Genomic DNA, 16764 nt, shown 5'->3' on the forward strand with positions numbered 1-16764 from the left:
CAATTCACTTTCTAACGATGGTGGCAGATTACTAGGAAACAAGGTTAATTTCTCATAGTGACCTGTATTATGAGGGCAGCAAAACACTAAGGAGGTAGAAAGCGATGGATGGGGTATGGGACAGAGGTGAGAAGGAGCCAACAACACAATGGACGGATCGGGCAGGCGAAGGACAGGTGCGAAATGTCGTATATACAGTTTTGAATGAAGGCCATCATTTTTACTCACATTCTTTTGAAAAGCTTAATGGATAGCTACACCTCCCCTCCCCCCCCCCCCCCCCCCCCCCCACACACACACTCCTACCCCTGCCACACTAAAGAAAAGGTTAAGGTCAGAAATGAGATGGGTATAATTGGCACCTATCCGTTCTTCATCTGATCCCAAGAATCGTATTATGGGAGGAAAGGCCAGGGCAATTTCCCCAAATATCTCTAGAATATCCTATAATTTCTTTTTTGTTTTTTATTTATTTTGAGAGAGAGAAAGAGAATCCCAAGCAGGATCTGCACTGTCAACACGGAGCCGGACCTGGGGCTTAATCCCATGAGCTCTGAGGTCATGACCTGAGCCAAAATCAAGAGCCTAACTGGCCGAGCCACTCAGGCACCACCCTGCCCCCATTATTTCTTACAACACACATCTGGCATTTTATGCAGTGTTTCCCCTCAAGGGTGTTATTGGTATTCAGGGTGAAACAATTCTTGACACGTGGGACTCTGTAGGACTGTTCAGCAACCTCCACACCGTTTGTCCGCTGAATGCCATCAGTGCCCCTCAGTCATTAAAAGTACTACCCTTTGTTGAAAACCTCTTCATAAGCCTATTTGCTTTTGCACAAATAGTGACCACCTTCAAATCTTTAGCGCAAGGCAGTGTGGAATAGAGAGAAGAACGCAGGTTTACAGTGTCTTTCAGCGAATGATTCTACCAGCCACCCAGGGACCCAAATCAGCACCCAGGAGCCATCCTGGATGCCTTACTCTCTATACACAATCTATTGTTGAACTCTTTTTACTTCCTAAAAAGCTCTTCAGCCCTGCGTCTCTTTTTCATCCATATTACCTTCTTTTTTTTTTTTTTTTTTTATTTATTTATTTTTGGGACAGAGAGAAACAGAGCATGAACGGGGGAGGGGCAGAGAGAGAGGGAGACACAGAATCGGAAACAGGCTCCAGGCTCCGAGCCATCAGCCCAGAGCCTGACGCGGGGCTCGAACTCACGGGCCGCGAGATCGTGACCTGGCTGAAGCCGGACGCTTAACCGACTGCGCCACCCAGGCGCCCCCATCCATATTACCTTCTTGCTGGTCTGCAGCAGCCCCACACCTGCTCGGACACCCTCCTCATTGCACCCAGGGTGGTTGTTGCTAAGTACCTGTTGCTAAGTACCGACCTGTCACTTCCCAAAGTCTGAAACCATTCAAAAGTTCCATTGCTCTGGGAACTTCTAAAGTGGTCTAGAAGGCCCTACAGGGTCTGGTCCCTGCAGCCTCTCCAGCTTCATCTTGCACCTTGCCTCCACTTACTTCCTGCCCTCCAGACACTTGGGCCTTCCATCAGACTCTCCCTCATCATGCCCATTCCCACAAGGCCTCTGCACATGCCATGTGCACATGTCCTCCACATAGGATCTCAACCCATCTTCACCCAGTTGGCACCTGTCAAGTTTCAGCTCACATCACTTCCTCAGGGAAGCCTTCCTTGATACGCTCAAGTGTCCTTACTGGAAGTTTTAGTGGAACTTGTCACCTTTGAAATTTCACATCCGCTGGTGTGACTATTTCATGTCTATCTCCTCCACAGGTTGTCAGTTCCATGAGGATGAAGCCATTGTTTTCCCAGGGCCCAGTGCTAGCCCCGGACACAGCAAGTGCTTGAATATGTATTGAATGTGTGAAGTTGGAAGACAAGCTTAAATCCTCGGTTGGGCATGTGAACCTCTCTGGGCCTCATTTTCTTCTGTTTATAAAACATTGAAGATAATACCCCTTCACTGGACTGCTTGGGGCTCCCTGTGCTGGGAGGGAGAGCCAGCTCCACCCCCTGCAGGCGGGTCATTCACCTCCAGATCTGAATGCCGTCTTTGTTTCTCGAGGGGTTAGTTGGGTGGAGGGTGCCAAAAGATTGAATGATTTATCAGTGGTTTGAGTGGTATGCAAAACTCAATTGCTCTGCACACACCCCAAGTAGTGCCTCCCGCCCCCACTCCTGGTCTGCCAGAAAAGCAGTACTGGGGCCATTCCCCTTCCCCATTTCACTCCTTACCAAGATCTACTTCCCCGAAATGAATGGCAAAAACCTTTAGGTGAGGAACGGTACTGTTATCGGTTGGCGACCTGAACAATCTTTCGGCTTCAAATTGGCCCTGACCTTCCATCCTGCAGCTGGCTTGTATCATCATGTAGTTCATGATATAAACAAGTCACTGGGGCTCAACAGGCATGTAGTGCAAATGGCTTTACATTCATGTTGGCCTCTGAGCAAATGCCTTTAATTTTTGTATGTGATACGAAACTCCTGACCTAAAGACTGGGCTAAGGACCAACAATTTCTGTCTTCTAGAATTTCTAAACAACATACCACCCTTTATCTTAATGTAGTGCTTTTAGCTTTTCAAAGCATGTTAACTCCTACATCTTGATATTCCCAAGACCATGCTGGAAGGTTGCTAGGACATGCACTTTCCTCCGGGCTCTGCCTTTTACTAGCTATGTGACCTTGGGGAAGTTGTGTACCATTTCTTTTTCTTTTTTAAATTTATTTTGAGAGAGACAGAGACAGTGCGAGTTGGGGAGGGACAGAGAGAGAATCCCAAGCAAGCTCCCCACTCTCAGCACAGAGCCCAACGCAGAGTTCAAACCCAGGAACTGTGAGATCATGACCTGAACCGAAACCAAGAGTCGGACGCTTAACCGACTGAGCCACCCAGGCGCCCCAGTGTGTACCATTTCTGTGCCTCAGTTTCCTCATAGGTAAAATGGAAGGGATAAAGCCCTCACTTCATGGTGTTATAGTGTGAGGGCTAAATGAGTTACCTCACTTAGCATTAAGAACAGTGCCTGGACCACTGGCAATGCTCAATGAACGTGAAGTATAACCATTACTAGAACTCCTGTTGTATCCTGGGTGCCGGCCAGGAATTGTTTTAGAATAAAGCTCAGCTTCCTAAATTATCTAGAGAAGTTTCCCCTTTCATTGTAAGAGTATTCCCAGAGCACAACAGCTCTGTTCTTTCCATTACTACTTGTTTTTTCTATACTCGTTCTTAACACCCTCTGCCCCACCCAAGCTTCGCTGACTGTTCCCTTTGTTGTCTTCTGTTCGCTCCTGTTTTCTTACCTCTTACTAGACTGGAAACCACAGAGCTCTAGAACATCATACTTTGAACTTGACAGATTTGTGCCTCCTACAGCTTCTGCATGTTGTTTGTAGTCTTTTAAATTGGCTGATATTTTGGTTTGGGCACCATGAAAATGAATAACGTTCTGAATTATTCTTTCCTGGCTACTGGCCATGCCACTGGGAAACCTCAGGGCAGACTGGTTCAAGGTGCATTGAGAAATAGCAGGATGTACTGGATGAAGCTATCAGGAGAACATGAACATCTTGGGAACAGGCATGTGAGAATACTGGTCTTCTGTGTGTGTTATTATGTAATTCCAACTGACACACAAAATAACTTCCTTTATTGATTCAGAACTAAAACATCACAAATTGTTTTCTAAACAAAAAGAATATGGATGTTTCTAACACATCAAAATCCCAACGAGCATGGAACCAACCATCACTGCATCTTAGCTTGAAAGCAGTACCTGGCAGGTGTCAGCAGATAACACGGGAGCACAGCCATTAATGTGTGGTAGGAGCCTCAAATATTGACTCGCATCAGCTTCTGGGACATAAATTTGTAATTTAATTTTGCCATGGGAGGGGTGTGGATACAGCAAAAGCCCACAAGGCCAGCATCTAAACCCCCCTGTGATCGAGTTAAATGTGCGGCCAGGTTCTCCTCCCCAGATCTTCCTGGCATGCAGGGAAGGAACAGCATTGTTATTTCCAAAACAACCACACCCACAACTACAGTCACTTTTCTTAAGCCTCCTCATCAGGATGCCCAGGTTTTTGAACGACGGGAAAAATCCACCAATCGTATCTTCAGAATCACGACTTTGTTGGAGCTGGACTGCTCCACAGTCCCTTCCTGTCCGACCCTGGCAACGGGCCTGGATTGTGATGATCCTGCTTTGCAAAACTGCAAACATAGTTCAAAAAACTCCCTTTGTCATCTTTGAAAAGAGAATACAAAGGCATTAACAGACTGAGAAAAAGCACGGCTACACATGGGGGTTAAACCTTTTCATTTGACCAAACAAATGGCTCCCTTTAGAAACACTAATTGTTCATCTCAGAGCCACCCGCCCCCCACCCCGCCAAAAAAAAAAAAGACTGTCCTCTGTAAGGGTTTCATAACATTGGTTCCAGGCTTGAGAAGCTTGTTAGATGCTGGCTATGTCATTAATTTTAGTAAATACACTAAATTTACTAAATTTACACAATTATGAAATAGATCACCATTGACTTAATATTTGTGAATCAGTGCTAATGAATTCTTTGGCTAGTAGTGGGAGTTTTCTTTCAGATTCATAAAAACAGCTGTATTATATTCTACTTCATATATTATATGAAAATAGGGCTAAATTAAGAAAAAGGAAGACAAACATCTTGGTTATGTCTTCAAATAGAGAAGGGTCTGAAAAATTAGATCCTAACATACGAGCAATTGCCTTCACAGGTATTTAGGATAAAATGATGCGCTGTCAGCTTGGATGTGAATTAAACTAACAGTTCAACCAGGAAACCAGGTTGCGAGGAATGTTGCTGGGAGTCATTCACAAAAAGGAATAAGCTGCGACGGAGGTATTCTCTGGTTCTCTTTCACTTCCAGTGTTGATACAAAACACAACTTCACAGGCCGCCTCTGGATTTCAACTCTAGCTGCAAGATCCTCCTATAACACCCGTTTCCCTGGGCCCTCTTTGGGTCATGCTAAAAGGCAGGAGAAGAAAACCTCAGAAGACACACTGTAGATCAGACCCTACAGGTTGGATCCCATCCTTATGAGCACTTCGGGTACCCCGTAAAGTGTCTTCATCTATCATAGCCCCCCCACTGGCAAGGTAAACATCACACATACCACTGACGTGTCCTGAAAAATAAACTCTTTGGCAGCCTGAGGAATCAGAAACACCTTCTCCCCTTTTTTAATGGCCTTTACATTAATGTGCCCCAGCCAATGGGGCACAGGGCAGCGTTTTCACTTGGGTCAGAAGGTTGTGGAATTCTTCCACTGCCTGTGAGTGTGCCATGGGGTTTAGCACTAGGTGTTGGAAGAGATTGACAGGCTCGGCATTCCGAAATGTCTTAGGGATCGGGATGGTCAGGGGCAGGAAGGTGTTACCAATGAGGAAATGATGGAGGGACCGTTGCTGGAGGCCACGGCCCAAGAACCAGAGGATGTCCTGGAGCCGCTGGGAGAGCATGCTGTGCTGCCAGTCTGTTAGGGGCAGCCGCAGCAACAGGTGCATGAGGGCCGTTTTGAAGTGGTAAGAGGTGAGGATAGGACGAGATGCTCCCTGGGGTAAGCTCTGAAGGTCCCGGAGACTTAAAATGATCTGGAGGCACTTGAGGTGGCAGGTGTTCTCCGGAGCAAAACGCCCTACCAGCTTCAGGAACAAGTGTTCACAGGCTGCAGAGGACTCAGGCCAGTCCACATTGGTGAGCTGTTCCTGGTCAGGAGCCTGACTCACCAAGTAGACCAACGTGTCTTCCCTTTGCACCCCCAGAACCAAGTGGATCGAGAGAAAGCGGCCTGAGCGGTAGTCCAGCCTGAGCTTGCAGGAGGTGGTAGACGGTGGGAGGCTGAGCTTAAAGTCATACTTGTGGGCCACAAGGGCCCAGGCATTGCCCATCATGTTCCGGAACCACTGTACTGTCTTGCACACGTCCAGGTGGGAGCCAGTGCAGAGAGCCACCTTGATGGTGCTGCTACACTTGCTTAGGAGAGCCGAGCGATCCCTGTGGTGGTGCACCAGGCACAGCACGTCCCCCAGAATCTTCTCACGCTTGCACACACATTCCGACTCCACCAGCACAGAGCCACAGCGGCGGCCTAGGGTCGGATCCCTCATCTCCAGCACAAACATAGTGCCCTGCGGAGGGACAATGGGCACCAGGATATCAAATTTCTGACTCTCGTGAAGGGTTCCCCATTTCTCAAAGGCAGCCCCGATGCCCAGGCAGTCCTCCAGCTGTGGGTGAGCCTCCCGGCGGCTGAGCACCCGACAGGCCTCAATGAGGTCATCCACAAAGCTCTCTACGAATTCGCAGGTGCAGGACAGATCACGGGTGACATTCTGGACGTAGTGTTTGTAAAAGGATTCCAGGGCCTCCCTCGAGGGGAAGTCAGTAAGCCAGTTATAGGAGGTGACGGGCACAACACGGACTTCCTCCTCCTCCTCATCGCTGCTGGAATCAAAGGCCGGCTCATGCTGCATGTTCTGTCGCAGGAGCTCAAAGACGAGAAAAAGGCAGAAGAGGCCAGCATTCCACAGGTTTCCCAGCAGCCAGCCCAGTGGCCCCTCCTGGCCATCAGCCCGGAATGGCCACCCCATGTCTTGCTTCCCCAACACTAACTGGTCACTGGATGTGTCTCCTCTCCAGAAGTTCTCTGCCTTCTGCTTCTGCTCAGCTGCCCGCTTTCTCTCTTCAAACTCTAGCTCCAACTGGCGCATCTCCTCGCTCATCCGCTTCTCCAGCTGCCGACTTCTGGCTAGTGTGTCCAGGTCCATCCGGTCGCTGACCATCAAGGGGTGGTGAACAACATACATCACTGCCAGGAACAGAAGGCTTATCACAGCCATGGAGGCCTCTGCATCTGGAGAAGTTAGGAGGGTGGGAGTCAGTGGTGATCTTCGGGATTCATCTGCTCTCCAGTGCGTACTCCCCAGAGCCCTGGAACCCCAGATCCTGGAAGGTACTCAGGACAAACAGAAAGCTCACAGAGCTGGGCATGGACAGAGCAAGGGTCTGCCCAGGAGGTGGTCTGGGAGAAATGGGGTCAGCAAGATGTGCCACTCAGTCTTTCTGCTTTCCTTCCACATGGTGTGGGTGGTATTTAGGCTTCCAGAGTACGGACCCAGGACTGTTTTCATTCCTGTGTAGAATAGGGAGGGGGACCCTTGTGGTAGGGTGGCCTCACCCGACTCATCAGTCCACCGTGGGCACCAGGAAGGCACCGTGCCCTGCTGATCCCAGAGGGCCTTCTACTGGCAGAAAGTACTGATCTTCCTGGGCAACACCTTTCCTCTTGCCAGGCAGCCAACCCCAGGCCCCCAGCTGTAGCATCCCACTTCTGTGACTTCACAATCCTCATTCTGCTCACCCTGTGTCATCAGACCACTCAGCCTCTCCTCCCTCGTGCCCAGCGGGGCAACTGCCAGTGGGCACCAGGGAGGCACAGTCCTGCCATCCTCCTCTCCACTGATTCCTGCTGTGCTCTCTCTCTGAGGTCCTAAGGCTTATTATGCTGTTATGCCCCTTCTTCGATGGGCCAGACGCAGAGGCAGGGAAGGCTCCACCTCTCAGCCCAGGAAAGTTCATGAAGAACCAGCTGCCCAAAGCCACTTGACAGTCAGCAGTCATCGGATCCTCTGCCTCCCCACCCACCACGAGGCCGGAAGCTTCTTGCATTCACCCCACAAATTACTGGGCTTACCGAGATTACGAGATTACGAAGGACTATGCCGTGTGGGCGCTGAAGCCAGGTGGAGGGACTCTCCTCCCTTTGGAACTTGGCCTTGCTTAGTCTCACTGCCCGCTCCAGGAGCTCTGTTAAAATTTACAAGGTACGGGGCTGGGCTGTGGTTCAAAGCAGGGTGCCCCCTCCCATTCATAACTTCCCCAAACTCCACGCCCAGAGATCTCTATTCCCATCCGCCTACCCTTCTGGGGGTTTCTCCCAGGACTCGGGGCCAGGTTACTCACCGTCGGTGTTAGCGGGAACACGGTCTTAAAGAGACAGTGCGGCCTGACCGCCCCCGCCTTTTTCCCGGCGGGGTGGGAGCTCCGTGTGCCTCGCCGGGGCCGCCCGGGGGAGTAGCCCCACTCTCCTCTCCCGGGGAACGCACCATCTTGTCCGAGGGCCCGATTGCCAGTGCGCGGCCCGCCTGGGAGACCCCACCGCGCCGGGCGCCGCTCCGTGGGCGCGGGCCCCGCACCGCGGATCCCGCCGTCCAGGCTCCGCCCCTCCCAAGCTCCTCCTACCCCAACCCCACCGCCCAGCGCGCAGCGGGAGCGCCGCCCTGGGGCCCCGGTGGCCCTGATCGCGTACGCGCGCCTTCCGTCCGCCGCTCCGACTCCCGCGGGGTCGTGTGCAGAGCGGAGGGGTTGCGGTCTCGGACTCACAGCCGAGGGGCGCGCACGCCTCTGGGGGTGGTGACAGGGGCAACTGCAATGCCGGTTGCCGGCTTCACGCAGCTCGGTTCGCCGGGGATATACTTACTGGGAATTTGGAACGCACCGTACATGTACAGCGAAGAGGATCGTGGCATGACTAGGAATTGACGGGTGGGGGGGACAGTGCGCGTCATTCCCTCTTCGGGTTCGTCCTGCGCAAAACGGCACAGGAGCTGAGGTGTGTCGACAAGGTCCATAAGGTGCCTCTCACCCCCAGCCCACGCCCAGGCTCAGGTGTCTTTCCCCACCTCCTTTCTCCTATGGAGGTGGTTGTCATTAAAGGACCAGACAGAACGCAAAGACCTGGCTTGAGGCCTTACGTGTCACTCACTACGTAGGAGTAAGAATCCTAAACCTCCGGGGTAGCTCTGTTGATGAGATGGCGTATAAAGGAAAACTTCATGAAGTGTGGAAACTGGACAAGATTTATAATACACTAAGATATCCCAACAGAAGGGATTTCCCAGAGAGGCTGAAGAACCCCCAGCCTTCCTGTCCTGCGTCAGCTAACCAAGGAGAATAGGAAGTGATATCTTTCCATTCTTATTAACCAAAGTCCTTCTTCCCGAAGACAGTCAAGTTTCAGGCCTCCTTATCCAGTGGCAATGTAGAGGTGGCCCCAAACAACTTGGACAGTGCTTCCAAAAACACTTATTTCCCTGTGGAGGAGGAAAGACTGTCTTCTGGCTGACCATGACTGAAGTTCCAAAGTTAATTTTTATGAACTTGAGGGCTACTACCAGTAAGCATTAGTGCTATCAGGCAGTGACAATGAAATTTTCTATTACTTTTTTATGACAACGTTGGGATGAAAAAAATACATTTCAGGGTGTGCGAAACAATGGTGTTTAAAGCCACATGTTTAAAAATGTGTTGTGATCATGGGGCGCCTGGGTGGCGCAGTCGGTTAAGCGTCCGACTTCAGCCAGGTCACGATCGCGCGGTCCGTGAGTTCGAGCCCCACATCAGGCTCTGGGCTGATGGCTCGGAGCCTGGAGCCTGTTTCCGATTCTGTGTCTCCCTCTCTCTCTGCCCCTCCCCCGTTCATGCTCTGTCTCTCTCTGTCCCAGAAATAAATAAACGTTGAAAAAAAAATTTTTAAATGTGTCGTGATCAAATAAGGGTTTGTTTCAAAAGTGATTGTCATGTCAGAAGACATTTGCTCGTTCGTGCTCATGAAGTTGGTTGCTATAGCAGATAAACTCCAAGCTGGAGAAATATTCATCCATGTAAATATCACACTTAAAGCAGCAAGAAGCCCTCTAGCAGTGAACATTTCTTGGCCTGTTTTTGGTGATTTTTCTTCTTCAGCATAATGTGAAGTGATTGCTGACTTAGTGGGATTAAAAGAAAATCGAGTCACTTGGACACCTTGGCATTGATGCTAATTGGTGATTGTACACAAATGACATGAGGAAACTGGCAGTGGCCACTCATTCTAACAATTGAATTCCACTGTGGTGGGATTGACCCTTGTCAAGGAAGGAAACATGGTAGTTTCCCCTCCAAATAGTTTTATTTTTATCATTGGAAAATAAGACCTAGAACATAAGTACCTTCATAACCTATGTACGATTCTGCCTCTTGGCCTGCAAAACCTAAAGTGTGTTTGAGACTATTAGTGTTTTTTGGGGCACCTGGCTGGCTCAGTTGGAGAAGTATGTGACTCTTGATCTCAGGGTCATGAGTTCGAGCCCCACATTGGGTGCAGGGATAACTTAAATAAACAAAAGTAAAAATAAAGACTATTAGTGTTTTGGTGAGAAGAGTTGCTCAAAGAATTGAGAATGTGGGTAGAAACATCAATAATCAATTTAGGGGCTCCTGGGTGGTTCAGTCAGTTAAGCGTCCAACTCGTGATCTCAGCTCAGGTCTTGATCCCAGGGTCATGAGTTTGAGCCCCGTGTTGGGCTCTGCGCTGGGCATGAAGCCTACTTTAAAAAAAAAAAAAAAAAAGAAATCAATTTAAAAAACAGGTCACATGATTCTGAGTGATTTTTCTTTGGCTTGATGAATCGGCAAATGTTACTAATACTGCTCAGTTATTGCTGTTTTTTGTTGTTGTTGTTGTTTGTTTGTTTTTGAGAGAGAGAGAGAGAATCCCAGCAGGGGCAGTCCCAAGATGGGCAGAGAGAGAAGTGGGGCTTAGCTGAAACGGGGCTCATGTTTTACCTGAAGGCGGACTCGTGTTCACCAGATGTGGGGCTTGAACTCACAAACCATGAGATCATGACTTGAACGGAAGTCAGATGCTCAACAGCTGAGGCACCCAGGCGCCTGAGTTGCTGCTGTTTATTCAGGAAGCCAATGCAGAGTTTGCAATTACTGAAGAATTAGACTTTATGAATAGTCTGCATGGGACAACTACAGGCAGGAATATTTATTTAAAAAAAATTTTTTAATCTGTATTTATTTTTGAGAGAGAGAGAGAGGAGAGACAGAGTACGACTGGGGGAGGAATGGAGAAAGAGGGAGACACAGGATCTGAAGCAGGCTCCAGGCTCTGAGCTGTCAGCACAGAGCCCGATGTGGGGCTCAAACTCATGAACTGTGAGATCATGACCTGAGCTGAAGTTGGATGCTTAACCAACTGAGCCACCCAGGTGCCCCAAGAATATTTCAAAGCTGAGAAAACACTAATTCAGTACAACCTGATGTGGAATCTGTTAATATATGTTACTACCGATAGTAATAAAAAAACACAGAACAGAAAAAGGCTTAGACAGGCAAATTTACAAAGCTTGCGAAAATGTCAGGTGTTTCAAGCCTATGGTTATTCGTCCTATTATTCATTGGCAGGTACTTTGTGGAAAATATTTGAATCTGTCATGCATTTGTGAACCACTAGTGTCAATGGTAAACTTTGTTCATTCTCATGGACTTAAAAATCGTCAGTTCTGGGAAGTTCCATCAGAAATAGATACTGAGTATCTTGACTTGCCCTACCATCATTATCAGTTTACAATCTTTTCGAGCTTGGGGATGAGATTAAAATTTTTCTAAACAAGGGGCACGTGGGTGGCTCAGTGGGCTTAAGCATCCGACTTTGGCTCAGGTCATGATCTCACAGTTGGTGGGTTCAAGCCCTGCATCAGGCTCCCCGCTGACAGTGCAGAGCCTGCTTAGGATTCTCTTTCTCCCTCTCTCTCTGCCTCTGCCCCTCCCCCGCTCATGTTTTCTCTCTCTCTCTCTCTCTCTCTCTCTCTCTCTCTCTCTCTCTCTCTCTCAAAATAAACTTAAAAAACTGTAAAACACATTTTTTTCTAAACAAGAACTGCCCTCAGCTAGTCTTACCAAACACTGAACGACTTTGGAAATGAGCTTTTTGTTGTAGATTTGAGACTGTTTCTTAATGAAGTCAACATAAATTTACAAGTCAAAATGGCATTTACATGTGAAATTTATTCTCGGACCAAATCATTTTAACAAACAGTCACAAGTAATACCAAGCTGCTTTTTACACTTCCAGCGCTGTCAAAAGATTAAACAAGAAGCAAGATGTCCATTCCTACCTAAATTTGTAGCAGATATATTTTCTGAGCTCAAACTACAGTTCCAGCAGAGTTAGTCAGACATCAGTGCAAGTGGAAAGAATACTTCTATATTTCAAAATCCATTTAACTTTGCAATTGAGGATCTTCCACACAATCTTCAATTAGAAGTCATTAATCTGGGGGGCACCTGGGTGGCTTGGTCGGTTAAGCTTCCAACTTCAGCTCAGGTCATGATCTCGCCATTCGTGAGTTCAACCCCGCCCCCGGCTCTGTGCTGACAGCTCAGAGCCTGGAGCCTGCTTCAGATTCCGTGTCTCCCTCTCTCTCTGCTCTTCACCCACTCACATCACACACTGTCTCTCTCTCTCAAAAATAAGTAAACATTAAAAAAAATTTTTTTAAAGAAGTGATTAACTGGGGGGGTGCCTGGGTGGCTCAGTTGGTTAAGTGTCTGATTCTTGATCTTGGCTCAGGTCATGATCTCACAGTTCATGAGACTGAGCCCCGGATCCAGCTTTGCACTAACAGTGTGGAGACTGCTTGGGATTCTCACTCTCCCTCCTTCCCTCTTTCTCTCTTCCCTACCCCACTCACGCTCTCTCTCTCTCTCAAAATAAATAAACATTTGAGAAAAAGAATTGATTAATCTGTAGTGTAATGACATACTAAAAAGGCAAGTAAGAATCTAATATAAGAATGAATACTTTCAATTTAATATGAATACATTCATATTAATTCATAATATGAATATGTTTAATATGAATATGTTCAAATTAATATTTAATATGTTGTGGATTAATATATCAATTTTTGTTAGTAACTATTGAAAAACATTGTCAAAGAGGCAATATGTAATATCTCATTACATATCAGCATTAACAGATGAACATTTGCAATCAATGTGGATGATAGGAAACATACACTTTGAGCCCTAATTAAGTGACATGTTATTTCCAAAAAATAAAGGAATTCCATTCTTTTCATTAGTAGCCCCATATTACCAAAAAAAATGCACTTAACAATTATTATTGTACTTTGAATTTTGTCAATAGAATTTTGTGGAAATGTATTTTCTCTCTTGTTTTGTAAACGCCTACATAACATCCATGATTCTGCCTCTTGGCTGGTGAACACTAAAACATTTACTATCTAGATGGCCATTTACAGAAAAAGTCAAGTGTCCTTTACTCTTTTTTTTAATGTTTATTGATTCATTTTGAGAGAGAGAGCGCGCGAGCAGAGTGCAAGCAGGGAAGGGGCAGAGAGGGAGAGAGAGAATCCCAAGCAGGCTCCATGCTGTCAGCACAGAGCCTAATATGGGGCTCAAACCCACTACCGTGAGATCATAACCTGAGCTGAAACCAAGAGTCATATGCTCTACCGACTGAGCCACCCAGGTACCCCTGTCCTTTGCTTTTAAGTAGCAAAACGTGCACATTTCCCCAAAAATTCATGTTTAAAGTTTTGTCTTTTTGTAAAAATGACACATGTTCATTGTAAACATGCATATTCTATAGGAGGAATAGGAAAAGAAGCTACCCTTATCCCACACTACTCAGAGATAAGTGTTACAGATTTGGGGAGTACCTTCTAGGCACGATTTGTGCCAGTATTTCCAAAAATTTGCCCCTTGAAACACCAGTGGCTCAAGTTGACCCTCATCAAAAAGATTTGTATGATGTTTCTTAGTATCATTTTATTTTTTTTTATTTTTTTTTTAAATTTTTTTTTTCAACGTTTATTTATTTTTGGGACAGAGAGAGACAGAGCATGAACGGGGGAGGGGCAGAGAGAGAGGGAGACACAGAATCGGAAACAGGCTCCAGGCTCTGAGCCATCAGCCCAGAGCCCGACGCGGGGCTCGAACTCACGGACCGCAAGATCGTGACCTGGCTGAAGTCGGACGCTTAACCGACTGCGCCACCCAGGCGCCCCATTATCATTTTAAAAACTCATAAACACAGAAAAAAATTGTGAAAAATTTGGAAAATACAGAAAAGTTAAAAAAAAAAAAAAAACATTAAAATAAAATCACCCTGAGCCTGGGTGGCTCAGCCGGTTAAGCATCTGACTTCGGCTCAGGTCACGATCTCAAGGTCAGTGAGTTCCAGCCCTGCATCGGGCTCTGTGCTGACAGCTCAGAGCCTGGAGCCTGCTTCGGATTCTTTGTCTCCCTCTCTCTCTGCCCCATCCCCACTTGTGCGCTCTCTCTGGCTCTCAAAAATGAATAAATGTTAAAAAAAAAAATTTTTTTTTAATCACCCTTCATCCTTTGGTATCAGTTAGGATCCCCAGCAGGATTTGATTGCATACTTATGCTGGGTAATTGAGGGGGGTTTAATCAGGGAACAAGAGTTTCAGGGTTTGGGGAAAACTGCAAAGGATGATTGTGGTTCCTGGAGCCAGTCCAACAGGGAGCCTCTCTCTGGGTAAGGGTGAGGCGGAGGGGGAGTGATTTGTTACCAAAACTTAAGAGGGTAACTATGTGGAGAGGATGTCTGATAAGAAAATGTGGTCTTCAGTTGAGAGGATGAAGTCAACCCTGTGGGGCACCACAGGAAGAGAGCTGAGTTCTCTCAAAACTCATTTCCTGCTGATGCCTCCCGTTGGCCCAAACCAATTGAACAAGAGAACAAGGGAGCCTTTTGATTCAATCCTTCTGGGTCAGTGCATGCCCTGGGGCACAGAGCAGGAATGAGAAAGAGGGGGGTCTGCAGGAGCAAAGAGAGAATATACACAATGTCACAGTCAAAGGTACCCAAACCCAATGAGCACCAGTCTGTGAGCTCAAACTCAGAGATGCAGCTGCCTTAGCTACATACAAACACATTTGAACCCCACATTTAGATCCACCGCGCTGTTCTCTCTAAAAAGAAACAGAATTCCTTGGAGGGGGATGACACAACATGTCAAGGTATCCAAAAAGTCAGGTGAGCCTATAACATCTTGCTGAGGTCAGAAAATGAGAAGCCCAGGGGCGCCTGGGTGGCTCAGTCGATTAAGCGTCCGACTTCGGCTCAGGTCATGATCTCACGGTTTGTGAGTTCGAGCCCCGCGTCGGGCTCTGGGCTGACAGCTCAGAGCCTGGAACCTGCTTCGGATTCTGTGTCTCCCCCTCTCTCTGTCCCTCCCCTGCTCATGCTCTGTCTCTGTCTCAGAAATAAATAAATATTAAAAAAAAAGAAACTGAGAAGCCCACTCAGACCTGTCTCAGGTGATGTTAGAAAAGGTATGAAGAGGTCACACAGACAGAACTCCCACTGCTAGTGTGAATGGCAGATGACGCATGAAAAAATGTTAATTATTGGCATAACTTGAGCCATGGATCTGTGAAAATACTTTTTAAGTGATATAAAGTTTTTGGAAAAGATTGTTGTGATGCACCCATGTGTTTTCAATATTTTTACCAAAATTAAATCACTATATAAGTCTTTAGACTCATGTTTTGGTCATTACACAATAAACCTATAAAAATTTAGGAATATGCTGTATGTATAAAAAATAGAATGTGTAAGTCCACATTAAAGTGGGAAATAGACAAGGGGCGCCTGGGTGGCTCAGTCAGTTGAGTATCTGACTTTGGCCCAGGTCATGATCTCACGTTCATGGGTCTGAGCCCAGCAACGTGCTCTGTGCTGACAGCTCGGAGCCTAGAGCCTGCTTCAGATTCTGTGTCTCCCTCTCTCTGCCCTTCCCCTACTCATTCTGTCTCTCTCTTTCTCTCTCTTAAAAATAAACATTAAAAAAAGATTTTTTTAATAAAGTGGGAAATAGACCATTGTCTGGTAAGTGAACAAAAAAGCAGGTTACAAAAGCATGCTATGGTTTAATCCCTTGCGTGTGTATTACATGCCTAAGAAAAAGTTTCAAAGGGTGGATTCCAAAATAACTTACAGTGATCCTCTGAGCATGGAGAAATTGATTACAAGTGACTTTTACCTCTCTCTATGCCTTTTTTGAACTATATAACAACGAACAGGTAGTATTTTCACATTGTAAAAATACCGTTCAGACAGTGCCCAGTTAATGAATGAATGGGATCTGTGCTCAAAGATCTAGGGTGTCTTAGTTGAATAGAGCTCAACTTGCAGTTTCTAAAGAAGCAGGCGCTCCCACGCTGACGTGTTTAACCCAGGATCCGATTTGTGCTCGGGCGGCGTCCTCGCGGTTCCGGAGACCCGGCAAGGGGCTTCCTCCGCCCGGTCAATTCACTGGGCGCCACGAGCGCCCTCCCCCAAACCGGGACAGCGCCGCAGCCACTGTAACTGTCCCCGCAGCCGCCTAGGCGCAGCCATGCTCCCGCCGCCTTTCCGCCCTCTCCAGGCTCTCAACCCCACCCCCTGCCCCATCCAATCCCCCGCGACACATCGGTTAGAGCGAGCGACTTTGGGGGTCACAATGACGCGGGCACATGGTTGCCAGACCCTGGAGAGCCTATGAACGAGGATCTGGGCCAGCACTTCGCTCCATGTCACATGCAGATGGGTGATAAGCGGGTAGATGCCGTAAATGGAAAGAAGGTATATTAGTTTCCTGGGGCTGCCACACATTTTTGGTGGCTTAATACAATAATACAATAAAAAAAAAATGATCCACTCTGGGGCACCTGGGTGGCTCAGTCGGTTACAACTTCGGCTCAGGTCATGATCTCACCGTTCCTGAGTCTGAGCCCCACACAGGGCTCAGCCCTGACAGCCAGCCGAGCCTGCTTGGGACTCTGCCTCCCTCTCTCCCTGCCCATCCCCTCTTGCTCT

The 16764-nt window shown here is 47.5% G+C and overlaps 1 protein-coding gene and 1 long non-coding RNA gene across 6 annotated transcripts; one reads left to right on the forward strand and one right to left on the reverse strand.

The window, feature by feature from the left end:
* The first annotated feature begins 38 nt into the window (after window positions 1–38).
* LOC109498270 lies at window positions 39–4930 on the forward strand. Its single transcript, XR_002155008.3, has 3 exons — window positions 39–176; window positions 1806–2099; window positions 4795–4930. It is a non-coding gene; the product is annotated as an uncharacterized LOC109498270 (long non-coding RNA).
* On the reverse strand, window positions 3667–8310 carry ITPRIPL1 (ITPRIP like 1). 5 transcript variants are annotated; one of them, XM_019827630.3, is made up of 3 exons: window positions 8046–8310; window positions 7777–7889; window positions 3667–6936 (listed from the first exon to the last, which is right to left on the reverse strand). In XM_019827630.3, exon 3 carries the CDS (start codon window positions 6920–6922, stop codon window positions 5279–5281), a length of 1644 nt encoding a protein of 547 aa, XP_019683189.2. In that variant the 5' UTR covers window positions 6923–6936; window positions 7777–7889; window positions 8046–8310; the 3' UTR covers window positions 3667–5278. The 5 variants fall into 5 exon arrangements, with proteins under 5 accessions (XP_019683189.2, XP_044910571.1, XP_006930399.2 ...); XM_045054636.1 differs by having other exon boundaries at window positions 3667–7215; XM_006930337.5 differs by lacking the exon at window positions 7777–7889.
* Between the last annotated feature and the right edge of the window lie 8454 nt (window positions 8311–16764).

The sequence above is a fragment of the Felis catus genome, chromosome A3, assembly GCF_018350175.1.
Source record: "Felis catus isolate Fca126 chromosome A3, F.catus_Fca126_mat1.0, whole genome shotgun sequence".
Lineage (NCBI taxonomy): Eukaryota > Metazoa > Chordata > Mammalia > Carnivora > Felidae > Felis > Felis catus.

Bases quoted from the DNA above. Each gene is read 5' to 3' on its own strand.
- ITPRIPL1 (XM_006930337.5), bottom strand. From the start codon at position 6,922: ATGGCTGTGATAAGCCTTCTGTTCCTGGCAGTGATGTATGTTGTTCAC.